An 18129-nucleotide genomic window follows, 5' to 3' on the forward strand; every position below is an offset into this window, starting at 1 on the left:
CTAAAAATCAGGAAGGGGAAATATTGCAGTAAGTTCATCTGCATATTGGAAGGGATGGTAGAAAAGGCTGCTTTAGATGTCCAGAAATTATACAGTGACACAAATTTGCCCTCAGCATTTATTAAAATCACGTTGGGATTTATATTTACACGTACTACCAAGCCCTTGCATCAAGTAAATTGTTAAGCAACATAAATGACATCCCTACATATGATTTATGCAGTGGAATTAATTGATTTTATATTTTAGGAATATTAATTATTGCAATTGATGCACTAGCATTTTTATATACCATTTTCTGACCTAAGCATGATTCTGAAAAATCTGTGTAGGCTGAAAGTATTGGAAAAATGTTCTGCTCAACTTTGTTGAGGCTTCCCCAAAATCTTTGTGACTTTTGGCTGAATTTCACTGAGGTGGTCATTGTCATATGAGGCAACTGAAATACTGGATGCAAACAGCTGATACAATCAAAGACATTTTATTGTTACCCCCATGGTTCTCACATTTTGTTGATGGCTTCAGCTCCATGCCAGAATTCACCTTAACTATCTGAAAAATACTTTTGCTGCAGTTCAGTGGACATAATTATCAAAACTGTCAGCAGTCACATCATATGGATAGGTGCAATATATATAATGAGGATTCTGGATACGCTTCTAATGTATGAATTTTGAAAGCTGTCAAATGTGATGTGTGGAGTGAATGTTGTTGTCATCGAGGGAGCAGACTGAATAAAAATGAACAGTGAAGTATGGAGACATAAGGCTGCTCCACATTACACTGGGTGACAGAAATAGGCAGAAATCTAGTCTCATGTTCAGGGCACGATGAAAATTCTTGGGTTTGTGAAAGGTTTGGGGGGAGCTTTTTGTTAGTTTTCCCCTGGCCCTTCACTCAACCTCCTGCACGAGATTCTTACCTAGCAGGGCTGAAATGTCAGACCAATATATCACAAAGTTAGGATGGATTTAAATGCAGATAAATGATGGGCCAAACAGCAGACTCAGCCCCCAGATCCAAGCAGGAGAGTCACCAGAGCACGTCAGGTGATGCAGCAGAGGTGTGCAGACATGTTCTGCCCTGTTGGAGCTGGGTGTCTATCAATATTGGGTCATTTCATAACTTGGTGGACCCTCAAATTCCATCAAGGAGTGTGTTTTCCAGTTGAGCTCCACTGAGCTGGGATCCTCCCGAAAGCAACCCTGGTGTGTGAGACAGCCCCTACAGTGTGGCTTTTTCTCTGTAGCCATCACAAAAAGCCATTTTGGTGGAACACAGTGGAGGCAGGTCACCCACCGGGGGCCATTCTGGAGAAAGGGAGAGGCTACAGGATTGCATTGTGAATCCAAGCCATGTCATTCCCAGGGTGGGGGGCATGAGGAGTTGCTACACCAGTTCTGTGATAGGACCAGGTGGGGTGGAAACTGGGGAGAAAGGCAGCAGTGAGCAGAACAAAGCCTTTTGTCTCACATGGTGTGTATCTATCACAGCTCTATTACTGACTCTTCATTTTAATTCTGAAGGATTTACTCAGGCAGTGGGTTGTGTGTTGATGCAGTTGGCTGCAGCAAGCAAGCTGAAAGAAGTCATAATTAGGTACATTTTATAAGTAAACATTGCATCCAAGGAAAGCACACAGCCCCTGGGCAAATCACAGGGAGGGATTTGTTATGCCAGCCAGTGGCCAGAGGCTTACACGGTTCTGCTCTGCTAGCCAATTTCTCTCGGGCTGACTCTCTCCACTCCAACTAGTTTTACTCTTGGTAAAAAGTAAATGGTTTAAACTGACTGATGTAACAGAGCTCTTCTTGTGTCTCTGTGCCTGGATTTTCCTGTCTCATCTTTTACCCTTTCTTTGGAGGAAGACTAGAGGGACCTTGAGGGTGCATCTCTAACCAGGACCACATGGTAAATTTCAGGTTAATGTTAGTCTTTTAGTGTCTGAGAGATCCATTCCATCACAAACAACACCCACATGGTCATTTGCCTTATGTGGCACCTCCCTCGGGTCTGCTGCCTTTTGCAGGGAGGTAAATGGAGCTCTGCCAGAGCTCTGTAGGTTCCTCTGGAGTCTACTGAGACATGGCAGGCACTGTGTATTGCACGGCTGCTGTTCCTGGAGCAGCAGGAGGGGACATGCTGCCTCCTTGGTGTCCTGGTTCCCAGCTGGCATATCACCAGGCACTGCTGAAGCTTCTTGTGGCAGCTGAGGTGTGAGCATGTGCACCGAGTCTGAGAGCACACCAGGACCCCGTGGTGGTTCCAGCTGCACCAGAATGTGACAGAGAACCCCAATACCAGGTGAAGCTGTAAGAATCTCTACCCGAGCTCATTGGCCAGGCCCCCTAATAAGCGTGATGCTGTGGAGTGTTTGCATCAGCGAGGTTTAGTTCCTTCATGATGGCTTTTGCTGCTCTCTCACGTTGTCAGTACCATCCAAATGGAACTCACCTGTTTTCCAGTGGTTGTTGTTTGAAGGCTGCAACACGATGTAATGTGGGTTTGAAAGTCGGAGGTCCTAAAGGTCACATCTGCCACTTTCCTCTAAACACAGTGCTTCTTGCAAAACAGTCCAAATCATTAACCTGCAGATAAAAAAGAGGAACACTTGGGTGATGTGAAGAAAACTTTGTGAAATTTGGCTGGAAGGGGTTGTCCAGTACTTATTTAGCTTCTTAGGGGGTGGATCATATGGTTTGCCTTGGAACAGTTTGTTTTGGGAAGCTTTAGTCATGATTTAGGTTACAGAGCACTAGTTTAGTTCAAGACATTGTGGTCATTAGTAGGTCACACATCTGCTTTAGCTCCTGAAGTTCTGGCATGAAGCTCAGATATACTGCAGAGACCTCTTTTCCCTAACTGTCTTATTCCAGGGACAAGGGAGGAATGATGGAATAGATGCTCAGCTGCTGGAAATCACAGAACTTTTACAGGAATCAATAGGTCACTTGAGTTTAGGGCAGCAGAGGAGCTGTGCTGTGATTAGCTCCATTGCAAAATCATTTCATTTTCTTCAGTGAACTTTTTGCAGATAATGATTGTGATTATTTTAGACCTGCAAGTAGCATGGCTGGCTGTTTTACATGAATTTACAGACAAAAAAATTAACATATGCTTTCCATTTTTAGAGTACTAGTTTGCTCTCTCAGACACTGACAGTTCATTTTGATTTTCTTTCTGCAGTTTTTGTTCCTAGGTTTTTCTTCCTACATAATTTATCATTTGACCACTTGATCTCTCCTCTGCCTCACTCAATATCCCTTTATCTCTCATTTTTCCTAGTAGCCAGTTTGCCTATTGTGTGAAATGTTTGCTAAAAAGTCATTTCATTGTGTCTTGAAATGTACCTTGAAAATAGCAAAAGTCTTTCTGCTAGAGATGATGTTCTCCTGGGAGGAAAGATAACTCAGACATTTCAAGTGCAGAAAGCTGGAAGGTGGAGACAGACTGCACCACTTCCCTGCTTGCTGTGATCAAATCCTGGGTTGTTAGGGTTTGGGTTTTTTTTTATAAGTACCAGATAGACTATTTCTCTGGTGGTAGATAAAAGGGGAATCTCCATGAGGAGAAGGAATACACTAAAAATTTGTATGTAGTGAAATCTTTGGAAATCTGAGACGTGTCTCTTCTCTTGCAAGTCCTTTGTTGGACTGAGGGAGAGCTGATTCCAAGGGTCAGTTGTTGCAAAAAACAAACTAGTATTTTCATCTCCTCCTTTTTGGCAGTACAAGAGGGAGACTCTGAAGACAATGAAGTATGTGGAGCTTGTTATTGTGGCAGACAATCGTGAGGTAAGAGACTTCAAAGCTGTGGAAAGCACGGGTGGGAAATGTGTAGCTCAGTTCAGCTCCCACAGTACTGCAAGTCTGGTGCTTCAGACAGGGACACTGGCTTTTGGGGGGAAACCATGATATTTGTGCTGCTGGTACATTGACCTTTTATATTGCAAGTTTCAGAGACAAGGCAAGGATGTGGAAAAAATCAAGCAGAGGCTGATAGAAATTGCAAACTATGTTGATAAGGTAAGAACATGAGCATTACCTCACTTTTTTCCAAACTTACTGCACTTCCTGAAGGACATTGCTGTGAAATCTGTGTTTCTTCTGCCAGTAAATCAAGAAAGCTCCTAAGCTTAAAAAGTTTGCTTTCTTGAAAAGAATAAAAGCTAGTCACAGAGATTTGTGGGTAAGAATAAGTCACTCATTTCTAGTATTTCCTTTCTCACTAGGGTCTCTGTCCCCAGGGTGCCCTCCCAGTGCACCCACCATGCTTAGGTCAGCAGCTTTCCCAGCCTTTATCCACCCACCTTTTCCAAAAGCTACTTTCCTGATACTTCAGTATTTCAGATGGATGTTTTCCTCCAGCCACTAGTACCATAAAAGTAAAGTTCAACTTTTCTTTTGTCCTTCAACACCCCAAGCTGTGAGCTCTGCTCTGAGCAGTGCTCAGTAATGCATGAACTACGCAGGGGATGCATCTATCCATGGAAGCACAATTCCAAAGGACATGTAGAGTTTAGGAAGTTATTAACCTGGGAAGAGGGTGGGGATAATCACTTAGGGAACAGCCCATAGGAAAAGGATTGTTTTGAGGAGGAATTTGAAGAGCAAAGTCCTTTGTGGCAGCAGCAGGTGGTCTGATTGTAAGGCCTGTGAAGAGACAGTCAGTAAGGTATCTAGTCCAGGGAAGATGGCAGAATTAAAAATATGTTGTGCTTAAGGAAGCAGAAGTTGATGATTGAGTGAGAGCAGTAAGACAGAGACATACACTGGATTTTTTTCTATTTGAAGTAAAAAAAAAAACACAAAAAACAAGCAACAACCCCCCCCTAAAAAAACCAACAATAAATACAAAGAGTCCTTTACAGTGTTGTTTGGTTGGTTTGTGTTTTTTTTGACAAATTAAAGTTTATTTTTGTTGTGCTGTATGGCCAGAACAAATGAGGAGTCCAGCAGTGAAATGATAACTGAGGGAGTCTTAATTTAGCTGAGAACTTATCAAGTGATACTTCAAGCAGAGTAACTCAAGGAGAAGCACTCTTGATTAAAAACAAGCTGCTGAAGACACTTCCACCCCTTCCATAATTGTCTTGCTGACTTATTACTGGAGGCCAGGTGTTTATACGTTACCTGCCCAAAATTAATTTCACATGTTATAATATATTTATGCTTCATGCTTAATTTATGCTCAGCAAATGCCAGTGTTATCCAAGTGCCTGTCATGCATACAAACAAGACAGAGATCTAGTGCATGCTTTTCTCAGGCTGTCAGCCAAACCTGGGCTTGATCAGTTCTTGAGTCCTTCTTCCCATTAGTCTCAGGTTAGAATTGTTATCTCTGCTCCATTGCTAATGCTGCTCTGGCTCCTCTCTTGGAGGGGATTTACCACTGGGATACGAGTGTATGTAGCCCACAGTGCTGGAGTCACTTGTTTTTGTCTGCTGTGAGCAAGATTTGATGAGACTGGATAAATTTTCAGCTACTGTTTTGAGCCACAGCTGTAGTTCAGCACAGCTGCCTCCACCTCTTGAGCTGCCTGGGATGGAGGGCAGCCATGGAGAGTCATCTGCCAGAGAAGGGACATTCAGAAGTGAAGGACATGTGAAGGTAGTTGCAGTTTCACCTTGAAGGAAGGTGCCAGAAATGGGTGGGACATAGAGAAGCAGCTTGTCTCTGGATCTCCTCAATTCCTTACAGGCATTTAGTCAGGTCAGAGCTGTTTCCTGAAAGTCGTGGAAATATTTTTTCTGAGTCCTGGTAGGTGTTCCCTTTTGCTCTGGAGAAGAGACCATTAGAGAAAGGTTCCAATGCACATTATGCTTCTGCTGAAATATTCTACGCCAATGTGCCCTAAAATTAGTGACATGTTTCTGTTTTTCTTATCTCATTAGTTCTACAGGCCACTCAATATTCGAGTAGCCCTGGTCGGAGTGGAAGTTTGGAATGACATGGATAAGTGCTCTATTTCTCAAGACCCTTTCACCAGCCTCCATGAGTTTCTGGACTGGAGGAAACTGAAACTACTACCTCGTAAACCCCATGACAATGCACAGCTGATAAGGTAGGCTTGACACTACATTTAGTACCAGCCAGGATTTCAGTGATTTGGGAATAGCTGTACTGAATTCCTCCCCAGCTGCTGAGGTGGTGGGAGGAACATCTGTGCTCCTGAGGGCTTGGCTTTCTCCTCTGCAAGCATCAAACGTAAAAATGCTTTGCAGGATCCTTCAGCAGGTGCTCCAGATGAATTTCCTTCCACAGCTCTGCAATAGCCCTTCTACTTGTAGGCCTTTCCTGAATACAGCTCATGTAGAAGTGTAGATATGTATTCAGCTGGTCAATACTCAGGGTATGAACTTACAAGCAGTTTCAACTGGTCTCAGTCTAAATTGTTACTGCAAAGGGCAGTTCTGCTCTCACCCCAAATGTAGAGCTAAGGGGGCACCATGCAAAGCTTCTCTGTTAGTAGAAAAACCTTAAAAATTGAATCACACACATTTTTTTACCCTGCTACTGTTTTTTGGATTAAGTAATTGAGTTGCTTTGGAGCTACTTGCTCCAAGTAAAAACACTTTAAAAATACGTAGAAAACCTTTTCCTTGAAGCGGGTATAATTTATATCAAACATCTGTTCTTTGTACTGTAACAATAAATGTGCCTGACATATTAGTAATTAAAAGGAGCTCTTTACTCACTGTGTAGATATTCTGATGTTGGCTGTGTCAGAACAGAGTGAGCCCTTCCAAACTGTCCCTCACAAGATATTTTATTACTCTCCATGTATGATAGTACTTTGTTTGGAAGGATTGCACTCTGGGCTGGGTATTAGGAAAAGTGCCATCTAAACTTCCTAGTGCATTAAAATAACCCTTCTTTGAGCTAGAGACATTTTTATGTTTGTGTTTCTGTTCCTGACTTAAGTCAGGGAAAAAAAAGAAAGGAAAGGAGGGTCCTGTTACAGCAGTAAACCTGAAGGGTGGTGACCAGGTTGATCTTTCTCTTAGTAGGGGTGCTGTCCTTGTCAGTTTGGCAAGTCAGCATGATCAATCTGAGCTTTCCATTGTTTTCAACCTGCAAATGCCTGGAGCTGACACGTTTGAAACGGTGTCTTTGTTTGAGTCTGGCAGAGATACAAGCCTGAAAAGAATGGGGAGATATTTTGGCACCGAAGGCTGATTCTGTGATTCTTCTCCTCCTGCAGTGGGGTGTACTTCCAAGGAACTACCATTGGCATGGCTCCCATCATGAGCATGTGCACTGCAGAGCAGTCTGGAGGGGTCGTCATGGTAAGTGGCAAAGGCACAGGGCTTGAAACTGGCCCAGCTGGTGCCACACCATCTCAGGTTTTGTTGTACTCCATCCTGTCCCGGAGCATCAGCCCTGTTTGTCCCATTTTCAATCTCAGTATTATCAACATCTTCATTCATAATGCTTGGAAAGGACAGTTTCCATAGTGACAAAAATCAAAATGCTGCATCAAGTTATAGCTTGGCCTCTATATCAAGAAAATCAACTGCTAATTATCATTAAATCAGGTGCTGGGGTGCTGTGAAGGAGGAAAGCCAGAAGATGTATTTGTTATGCACTTGGGTATACTCGTGTGATGGGCAACAAGAGTTTATCCTGAATCTTTTGTTATATTGATTTTATTCTGTATTTACAAAGTTTCCTGTGTGAGGCCTGGTTTTCCATCTTTGCAGCACAGTGGTTTGTTCCGTTGCCAGACAAGGAGAAAAAAGTCAAGGGCAGCATTTATTCTACCTGACCCTCTCTCAGAAAGTATTACTGGTCATGGTGCTGGTAGATGCTAAACATAAGTCAATATCAGCTAATTTCTGGAAGTAGTTCTGGAATATTTTCTTTCAGAGTTTATTTATTTGGTTTTAACTTTTATCTGTTTAGTGTGAAAGGAGAGGAAATAATTTTTGTGTTAACTAAGCTTTGCAACAGAGGTACTTTAAATAAAATTAGATGTGGACTCACTGAGCCCACAGGCCACTAGCAGGCTCAGCTGGTGACCCCAAAGCTCAACTCGAGAGCAGAAAGCCAGGGAGCCCCAAAAGCCTCTTAGATATTCTCTGAGGTCAACCTGCAGTTGCCCAAACCCTTTGTGTTTCCTACAGCTTTATCCTGGCTCCCAGCACCTTCGGTGATGTGGTGTTTTCCTCCAGCTCTGCTGGGCACCTCAGCTGCAGATCCCTATGGAGATGAGGCAGGAGCTCAGGAGTACATGAGATTCAGAGTTTGCATGGTCTCAAAGCTCCCAGGTCTTCAAAGCTTCATGGGGATAACCCAGAGCTGAGGCCACAAAGGTTTTGACCTCAAGACAGTCCATGTAGTCCCAGAGTTACTGCCCCTTGAAGCCCTTGTGTTTCCTTCCTTCTTAACTAACATGCCAGCTGAGGTTGGTCCAGGGCTCCTTTGTGGTCTCCTGCACAAGTAGGCAAGAAGCCAAGCTGGGGCCATGTGTGCACTTGTGAAAGATGATGTCTAAGTGGTTCGGGCCTGAAGGATTTATGAGGTGAGCAGGGAAGCTGAGGTACAGGAAAGAGCAGAAATGAACAATAATTTGGAGAAAGTCCTGTCAAAACTGTAGAATTCTAAAGACAGAGGCTTCAGTCTCTTGGAAGCCTTAGAAGTTGAGTCTCTACTCAGTGCTTGCTACAACTTTTCATGGGGCTCCTGGGGGATAGGTACAAAAGAAAAAGGAGGAAAAGAGAGGGGGGAAAAGTTGTAGGAGTCTCCCAGTGCACTTCCAGATCTTGGCAAAGACAAAGATGAGGCAGACAGCCCCATTTTATCTTTTTCACCTTCCGGCAAGCAGACACTGCTTTGGCTTTATCTGCAGTCAGAGATGCCCTTAATTATGACTACTTTGTCCTTTTAATCTTTAACATAAGGCTTAAAATACACTACAGTGTGTTTTACTGCAAAGTCAGTCCTCTTCACTCTGGAAACCATCATTTTAAACAGAAACAAGAAAAGACCATATTTCATTCCAGTAAGAAGAAGACATGAATCAGCATTTCTTTAAAGTGCTCTCAGGGCTCTGGCAGAGGAGAGACTGATTTATCTGTCCAGGAGAAACCCAGGGGCTGTGCATGACTCCAGGGCCAGGCTGCAGCTGCAGTCGTGCAGGGCAGTGGGATGCTTCCCAGGGATTCCCACCTCAGTGAACTGAAACTTTAGAGGTGCAAGTCAACTCATGGCTTGCACAGCATAACTAGCAATGTCTTCCAGCCCTTTCAGCAAACCCTCAAAAAAGAGCCAAAAGCAAAACCAGCAAACACCCCCAAACCCCAGTGGGCAGCTGCCCAACCTCCCCCTCCAGTTAACAAAGGCTGATTCATAGAATCACAGACTGATTTGAGTTGGAAAGGACCTTAAAGATAATTTAGTTCTAACCCCTTGAATGGGCAGGGACACCTCTCACCAGCCCCAAGCCCCATCCAACCTGGCCTTGAACACTTCCAGGGACGGGGCAGCTACATCTTCTCTGGGCAACCTGGGCCAGTGTCCCACCACCCTCATAGTGAAGAATTTCTTCACAATATCTAACCTAAAACTATCCTCTTTCAACTTTAAGCCTTTCCCCCCTCATGCCATCACTCCCTGCCCTTGTCCCAAGCCCGTCCCCAGCTTTCCTGGAGCCCCTTCAGGCACTGGAAGGTGCTCTAAGGTCTCCCTGGAGCCTTCTCTTCCCCAGGCTGAACACCCCAACTCTCCCAGCCTGTCTCCAGAGCAGAGCTGCTCCAGCCCAAGGATCATCTCCAAGGCCTCCTCTGGACTCTCTCCAACAGCTCCATGTTGTTGTGTTGGGGATCCCAGAACTGGACCCAGCACTTCATGGGGTTCTTATCAGAGCAGAGTAGAAGGAGAGGATCAAGCATATCCAAATAAGTCTTGATGTATACCTGTAAATATAGAAGGAGGTTCTGAATTTGGAAGATGTGCACTTGAAAGACTGAATCACTGCTGAGCAGCCATGCCACAGGGCTCAAAGGTCTCAACACTGTGCAACTGAACATTAGGCCAGCTTTGTAATCCAGCCAACTTCTTACCCATCCCACCCCAAACACTCAGTATGAAAAAGCTCCCACACTCTCCAAACTGTTCTGAGAGGGGACAATGGAGAGATTGGATAAGAAATCACATTTGAATACAAAAACTGGAGTCGTCCTTGTGTGATCTGATTTTCCTGATTGGTTTTGCAGTTACTCAGATCTGCTATTTGATCTGAATTCCCCTGTCATGCCTCCCTGAGAGCCTGCTCCTCTCTACCTTTGTATAGGGCTGCATTGTCTCAGTGGTAGGTGACACCTTGTCTTTTACTAGTTTTAAAATAAATTCAGAGTGGGGAGAGCAGGTGTCTGAGTGTGAGGAGCTTCTGGTGTACTGAGAGCATTATAATTTTATTTTACTGTGAGGGTTCTGCTGTATTGTAGAAAGATCAAAGAAAAGCTGATGTTAAAGTAGGCCTTTGACACCTGATTCAGTCCTGATTCTTCTCTTTCAAAAGTTTGTCTGCTAAATTCCTGGATTTAAAAGTGAAATATTGCTGCCTTGCTGTAAGGTAACACAGTATTCCCACCCATGCCAAACTTCTGTTGACTTCAGGAGGATGTTGGGTTAAATGACAGGGGTGGAACTGAGGCTCTTACATTTCAGTGAATTGCTGACATGAAATAAAAGTTTGATTTGGGAAACTTATTCCTGCAGCTGAGTGCAGCTGCATGGACAGTACCAGGACTGGGGTGTTTGCCTGTTCTAGCTGTAGATGCCAGTATTTTATTATTCTGATATGATCTGGATCTCAGGGGATTGAAGCAGAGTTCAGCTGAAAGCAGCTGCATGTTTTGTGCAACAGCTTATAATGTCTTAACAGTAGATGGCTGCTTATTCAGTGGTTGTGAAACTGTTTGGTAATTACTTTTACTGCACAAGTTAACTTTAAAAGACCCTGGTGGAATAAATCAAAGTCACATTGCTATTCATTTATTTAGTCCATGTGGTACTTAAATGGTCTCAGTATCAAATGGGACATGTCACTGTTTGTTTTGGTAATCTTCATTTATGCTGTCTTCAAATAACCTCTTTTGCTGAGACATCACATTCCTTGTTTTAAAAACCCTCTCTAGAAACTGATAAAATTACATTCCAAGTGGATCTGAGCAAGTAATGAGAACCTCATGGGCTGTAATAATTGTTTGCCTATTCGAGACCCAAATTGCATTTCAGATCATTTATTACTCTAGTTTTGGAGTGGACTGTGTGATTTTTTTATTATTATTATTTATTATTTTTAATTGCCGGCTTGAGAGGTATTCAAATCAATATAATCTTTGTTGAGTAAAAGAGACTGGCAAAATGAAGGAAAACTGAGCTCAGTTTCTTGCCTGTCTGGGTAGCCCAAAGCCTAGAGGAGTTTGTGTCTTGACCCCATAGCCTTAATTTCAAGGCATCACTCCAATGTGCTGCCAGTAAATTATCTGGAATCATATCATTGTTTCCTTAATCTTCAGTCCTGGATTGTTTTCCAGCTGAGTGAGAGGTTGTGCTCTTTTTATGACATGAGGTTTGATTACATTGAATTCTCTAAATATTTCATATATTGCTACGGGTGCAAAGGTACATCAACCTGAGTGTGCCTAGGATCTAGATGAGACATCTCCAGAGTTAGGCATTGTGCAGGAGTGCTTATTTTCTTGATTATTACAGATTATTTTGCTGCATAGGTTTGCTTTTCTTTTCCTAGGACTGGCTGTACATCTTCTTTCAGCAAACAGGCCATCTTAGAATATACCTGCACACGAACTGGCTGCCATGTCAGTCAACAGATTTTAAAATTCAGGACAGACTAAAAAGAGACCCTTTTTTAAAAGAGAAAATTCTTCTGAGTTTGTTCCAAATGCAGGAGTAGTTTCTTGTTTTCAGCATGACTATATTCTCTTTTTGATTATGTTTTCTCTTTGAGAAATTGTTTACTAGAAATATTAGCACAGACAGATGAAAGAAGAAATAAATCTACCCCAAGTCATGTGCTGAGGGCTTTGTTACCATACAGCTCATGTTTTAGACAGTTTTACCTTTAATTTCTATGGGTTTTTTTGTCTGGAGGTTGGCTTGGATGATACTGGATGAGCTATTTAAACTGAATATATCCATATATGCTTTTAGAGCAGGCAGCTGTAGATAGTAATTCCATTTACTGACTGATAAGTAGTGGATCATGCATTTGTATTCCATGCTTATGCATTTAGGGAGAGCTTTCATGTGAGTACAGTGGAATTTTTTTTCCCTCAAGGAAAATGATGGATGTGGAAAGGTCTCTTACTTGTGGTTAAGCCAGAACATCAGTCAGATCAGCAGCCTGTAATCAGATCATGCAGTGAATTTCTCAGAAACAATTGTCCCAAACATTGGCATTTAAGTCAGGATTTGTGTTAATATTCCAATTTTGACACTTGCAACATTTAGAATATTCAAAGATGCTACCAAGAGGCCATCAAAGACTTGGACTCATTTTGTCCTTTCCCTTTAAAAAGCAGGTTTTCAAAGGTATTTACTTTTTCTTACAAAGCTTGTGAAATCTTGCACTTTCTGATATTCAACACTCGGAAGAATATTATACAAACCAAGTGAAGTTTCTTGCTGCATTTGAAGTTTGCCTCCTTTTCCTCCTCCCTCATCCAGAAACAAGACACTTTCCAACACTCCCCATCTGGGTGACTTATCTGCCACTGCCACACCGTGGGAATTTGGGGATTTATTGAGCAGGGAATTTCAAGCCTTAAATAAAGAGGTGGCCCAGACATTCAAAGGTGCCCAGTTGTCTCCAATGCTTAATGTGCTGAGGGAACTTTGTGTCCAGGACAGACAGACTGTCCTGACATTCCCATCTGCACTTGGTATATGTCAACGAATTTAAAATTGTGTCCAAAATAGTGTAACTACAGCTGGTAAATTTATAAAACATTTCAAATGATAGTCAGTAGGACCTTAGAAGGGGAATGTGTATTTTGAATTGGTTTTATGTGTTGACTTGACTACTTCTTTTGGTGTGTTTTTTTCAAGGATCACTCAGAAAACCCTCTTGGTGCAGCAGTCACCCTGGCTCACGAACTGGGACACAATTTTGGAATGAATCACGACACGTTGGAGAGGGGCTGCAACTGCAAAGCATCTACTGATAAAGGGGGCTGCATCATGAACCCCTCCACTGGGTGAGTGTGACTTTACAGAGTGAGTGGGAAATGTTCAGCTTCACTTTGTGCCTCAGGAACATTTTAAAGGAAAAAAGACAAACCTTTCCAACACCTGTCGAATCTCCTCGCAGTTATCCCCCTCGAGCTGCAAGAATTTAAGCTGTTGTCAGAGCACGACAAGTACCATTGTGCCTTTCTGTTTTGTGTGACCCGTGTGAGAGACAAAAATGCCATAAGCAACTGGTTAGTTTAAAGATAAAAAGAAACCAAACCAAAACTGCATTTGCAAGTGTTGAATCAGAACTTCATCTTCTCTGGTCTTGCCTCAGTCATAGTAGGAAATGAGCAACGACCCAAGGCCAAGACTAAGATGAATTTGTAGGAAATAAAGCAGTGCAGGAAATCTATATTTAGACCCTCTGCGAAGTCTTTTCTGGTGCAGAGAAGGTTTTTAGTTTTTCACAAACTTTTGCATTTCACTCCTGGTTGCAAATGTGTAGCAGTATCAGCATGGGAGTGCATCCAGTCTGTGAGGTTCACGGGGTCAGGGCTGTTCAGTGGCCAGAGGGAGATCTTCCAAGAAAAGATATGAGACATTGCAGGAAATAATGCCAATGAACTCGTGGTCATCTCTCTGAGTCAGTGCTGAAGGGTTGTTGTGTTGGTGACACAGGCACTGTGTCAGTGGAGAAGTCTGGTGTTGGTGTAGGCACAAAAAAAGTACAGGCACCATGAGCAAGGGAACGAGCTTCAGCTTGTTTCTCTGTGTTTTAAGTTACAGTTAGAAACTGAATGATATAATGAATGAGTTCTCCATGTCCATGTTCAGATGAGAATGGAGAGGATTAAAATAAAGTAAGAGAGAGTAGATTTTCCAAAGCTTTCTGATGGTAAGGGATGTGCTGGACTGGACTGCTGGCAGGAATGTTGCTGCCTGTGACTGGAAGCTGGTAAGAACCAGTAGGAAAAATATCTGCCAGCAGCTTTCTGTAGGTACAGCTGGATTTGCCTTAGGGTAAGGAGATGGTCTGGATGATCTTCTGATGTCTCCAACCTTCTCTGGGTGTGCTTCAACTTCATCTGATGCTTATAAATTTCTTCTGGGAATTGTAATCAGCTTGACCTCTGCCTCTCTCAGAGACAGCATGTTTCTGGGAAAGAAGGAGAGTGATCTGGGAGAGGCCAGGGAGTGTTGGGCAGGATTGCTCCCTGCTGGTCAGCCTAACAGCAGCCTTGGCCTTTCTTCAAAGGGATGCTGTCACCCTCCTTCCAGGCAGAAAAATGGGATTCTGGCCAGAGGCCAAGCACAGCAAGTTAAGAGACAAACAAAGGCGACTTGTGTGTGTGGGAGAGAATGATTTCTAAAGTTTGGAAAAGAAAAACAGCCTGGCCCCTCTGAAACAATAGGTAGTAAATATCTGCATGGAATTGCATTCTGCGGCACGTCAGGGCTCGTAGGCACACTGTGAAATGAGCTGACCTTGGAAACAGGGCTGTGAGCTGAGGTGATGCCATAGCTGGTCAGCAGTGGGCAGACAGGGCTGGGCTCCTGCTCCTGAAAGGTGTGGGCAAGCTTTAGTCATCTCAGCTGGGACACTGGCTGGCCATCCAGTTACTCCACTCTTGGGAATCAGTGCAGGAGGAGATGCCCTCAGGACAGAGATTTCAGGACACTTTCTGACCTCATCCTGTGAGATTAGAAAGATCTTCCCCGGTTCCTCCTTCCGCACCTGGATCATTTGGGTATAGCTGAAGCTGTTCTCTGGGCTGCTCAAGTCCAAGAACTTGGCTCTGGGTTGGCTCAGGGCGTGGTCAGATCAAGGTACACCTCAGCTTGGTAATGCTCTCTTTGGGTTTTTACCAAACTTTATGTACAACTTGTGCCTGAGGAAGAGTTGTGGGATTCACCAAAGTGAGTAGGCTGGTTTGTTTGCAGTGATTATTGATTTATAAATGGAAATTGTAACATCAGGTTTATAGCCTTGGGCTTTGCCTTTCATGCTGTGCTGCCAATCTGTGATGTCAGGAGAATACCTTAAGCCTGAAGCCAAACTGCATTTCACCAACTGAAAATTAACACTTTGAACATCTACCCAACATCTGACCAATAGTAGTATTCCTCTGAGCACCATTATTCAAGGCACACTGAAGAGTTTTCAGCTCTGGGTCTCCATTAAGGGAAGGCCAAATGAATATTCCCTACCTGGAAAACATTCTTAGAATAAGAAAAACATGAAAACAAAGAGCAGCCCAGGGAAGCCACGGAGAGAGACAGCCTGCTCTCTTAGGATGCTCACTGGGACTCACTCTGGTCTTCTAATTTCTGTTGGTTTAAGGTAGATTTAACAAGTGCAAGGCAAAAAAAAAAAAAATGGAATTATTTGGGCTGAAGCTAGTGTAAAAAGTACAAGCCCCTGAGAATTCCTTATCTGATAACTAAAAAGAATAGGAAATATCTGTGTTATAACAGAAAGGCCTCTGTGAACTTAACTTTGGAGTAATTTGTGTGGTTGTGCAGTAAAGGAGAGGATTCAAGGCTTTTTACTTTGAGGCTTTTTACTTAAAAGTGATTTCATTAATTATTGCCATTTCTTTCAGTTCTTATGTTTCAGTCTTTGAAGAGGTCTTGGAAATTACTTCTTGGTGGAATAAAAATCTCCAGGGATCAGTGTGGAATTTAAACTCTCTTGGATCTGTCTTTTAATGAGCTTCCTATAGATTTTACTCTTAAAAGATACCAGCAAGATGTGTACCATTTGTGTGAGCCACAAGTGCCTTAAAGACCCACTGCTTTAGCAAAATATATTTTGTAAAACATGGAATTAAGCATATAAACCCGGAAAATTGTGGCATTCCAGGCCTTTTAGTGACCTGATTATCTGCTGTAGAAACCATAGAAATCCCATTGGAGAAGTTTGGAGGGTTCCTATACAAATAGTATCAATAAGAAAATATTTAATAGTAACACAATGTTCCCTTTATTGTGCATATCTTTTAATGATATTCCTGCAGCTCTTTTAGGTTGTTTTGAACATGGACAGTCAGAAGTGATAAAGAAGGATATAAGGAACCTTAATGAGATTTGCAAATCTTTTACTGATACCACAGTGTCTGATAACTAAAGGAGTCAGTGAGACCATTGCAGCATTCCACTTGTTTTCCAAATATCTCCCTGAAGTTTCCACTCTTAGGAGTGAAAATACTCTTCCTGACAACTAGAGAAATACAGCCCTGGTGAAACCCAAGGCATTAGTCTAGATTTATATCACTGCAACTACAAACAGACTCTAGGACAAACTGGAGCAAAATTATGCCAATTAGCAGTGCTTGTTCAGTTAATAATTTTGGAGCTGGGCTTTTTATGTGCTCCTTCACCAAAATGGAACACAGGTATCTCCATGGGCATTGAAAGCAGGTGAGTTCCCCCCACGTAGTTGAAAGCTTAAGAGTTCATATGTGCTTCAAACTTCTTGCCAGCCTTAAGGGAAGCAAGATTTTGATAGTTAGCCCTCCCTCCTGTAAACTCAAGGGTCTCCTCACCCACATGTCTGTGTCCTTGCCAATAGCATGCTCTTCTGCTTTATATATAGGTGACTCACAGAAGTAGTCGTCAGGGAAATCAAGCATACTATAAACATGTTCTTTCTTCCCTCTAACAGAAAGTACTCCTTGATTCCTTCCCATTTTTCCCCCTAGCTTGGATGTTAATGGGCACCCAGGAATCCACTAAGGAGAGCTTGTTTTGCCAAGCTCATTCCCATGCTGACCTTGCTGTGGTGTCCATCCCTTTGTGGAGCCCTGTGCCTTGCTGTGGTGAAAGCTTCATGCCCTGTCCTCTCTCACAAGTGTGTTGCCCTTGCCAGGATCATTAGCCATGGCTAATTAAAATGCCAGGCAGGCTCCTAGGGTAGAGCCATTTGTTTCACCTCTCTTTGCACTTCCATGGGCAGAAGCAGGTTTTGACTGTGCTGATAGACAAGGGGATGATGGGGAAAGGGAAGCTTTGGAGTCCATCCTCCAATCCCCTTGACACCTGCCTATGAGGATGATAGAGATTTTTCTCCAGGTTTGTCCTACTGCCCACATGTCATTACTTTTCCTGTCCATGTAAGATGTGAGATGAAATACCTCATATTGCACGAACACCAGGAAACACGGGGTTGGGTAGAGAAACTGGCCTGTGGATCTAAACCCCAGCCTGATTTACCCCTGTGCTGCAGTTGATTTCCACCTCTGGTGAACTGGAATAGTGTTTTGTGGGGCTACATGATAATCCAAAGGTGGGAATCATCCAAGTTAAAAACAAGGCTTTTTTTGTGAGCAGAAGGATGTGTACTAACAAGGGTTGTTTAGTGATCTGACAGTTCAGCTGATCCCAATGCAACTGGAGTAACTGTGAGCAGCAGGATTGGGTTGGGGTGAGGAGATGCTCAGCAGCCTCTCCTGCCTTCACCACAGAGGGCAGCACCTGCAGGAGCAGCACCTGATCAGTAAAGTCTGGTACACAACTGCTGTCCTTTGATGGTGCTGAAGGTCTGTTCTTCCCTCGTGTATCACCCATTACCATTAGTGAGATTTAGGGCTGCACGTCAAAAGAGGGCTGGTAGCACTGGTGCTGGTTTTGTAATGAATTCATGCATATTTGCATGATAGATGAGTGGCTGGTGTCTTGTGGAGAACCGTGTTGCTCCATCAGTTTGGATCTCAAAGGCTTTTGTGGGGAGCCTTGTTAGTTTGTCATCTGCTCTTGTTTGATTTTTGTTCTTGAATGGCCATAAAAAAAATTATATTTAACTACATTATAAAGAAGTGGTTAAATAAATAAAACATAGTTGAAAACTATTAAGACAAGTTAGGAAGGTTCTAATCATACGTGTCGCTTGCTGGAATAAGTTTTACTTTCAATCACATTTCTTCTTTT

At 43.0% G+C, this 18129-nt stretch overlaps 1 protein-coding gene across 1 annotated transcript in view; it reads left to right on the forward strand.

The window, feature by feature from the left end:
- The window catches only part of ADAM12 (ADAM metallopeptidase domain 12), a 183370-nt gene that overhangs the window by 119936 nt on the left and 45305 nt on the right, over positions 1–18129 (forward strand). The window contains exons 7-11 of the mRNA XM_051618022.1: positions 3729–3794; positions 3954–4025; positions 5895–6064; positions 7205–7289; positions 13078–13226. Of these exons, the coding sequence (XP_051473982.1) occupies positions 3729–3794; positions 3954–4025; positions 5895–6064; positions 7205–7289; positions 13078–13226 (542 nt within the window). The remainder of the gene's footprint in view (positions 1–3728; positions 3795–3953; positions 4026–5894; positions 6065–7204; positions 7290–13077; positions 13227–18129) is intronic.

Source organism: Apus apus, chromosome 4, assembly GCF_020740795.1.
Source record: "Apus apus isolate bApuApu2 chromosome 4, bApuApu2.pri.cur, whole genome shotgun sequence".
In the NCBI taxonomy this organism is placed as follows: domain Eukaryota; kingdom Metazoa; phylum Chordata; class Aves; order Apodiformes; family Apodidae; genus Apus; species Apus apus.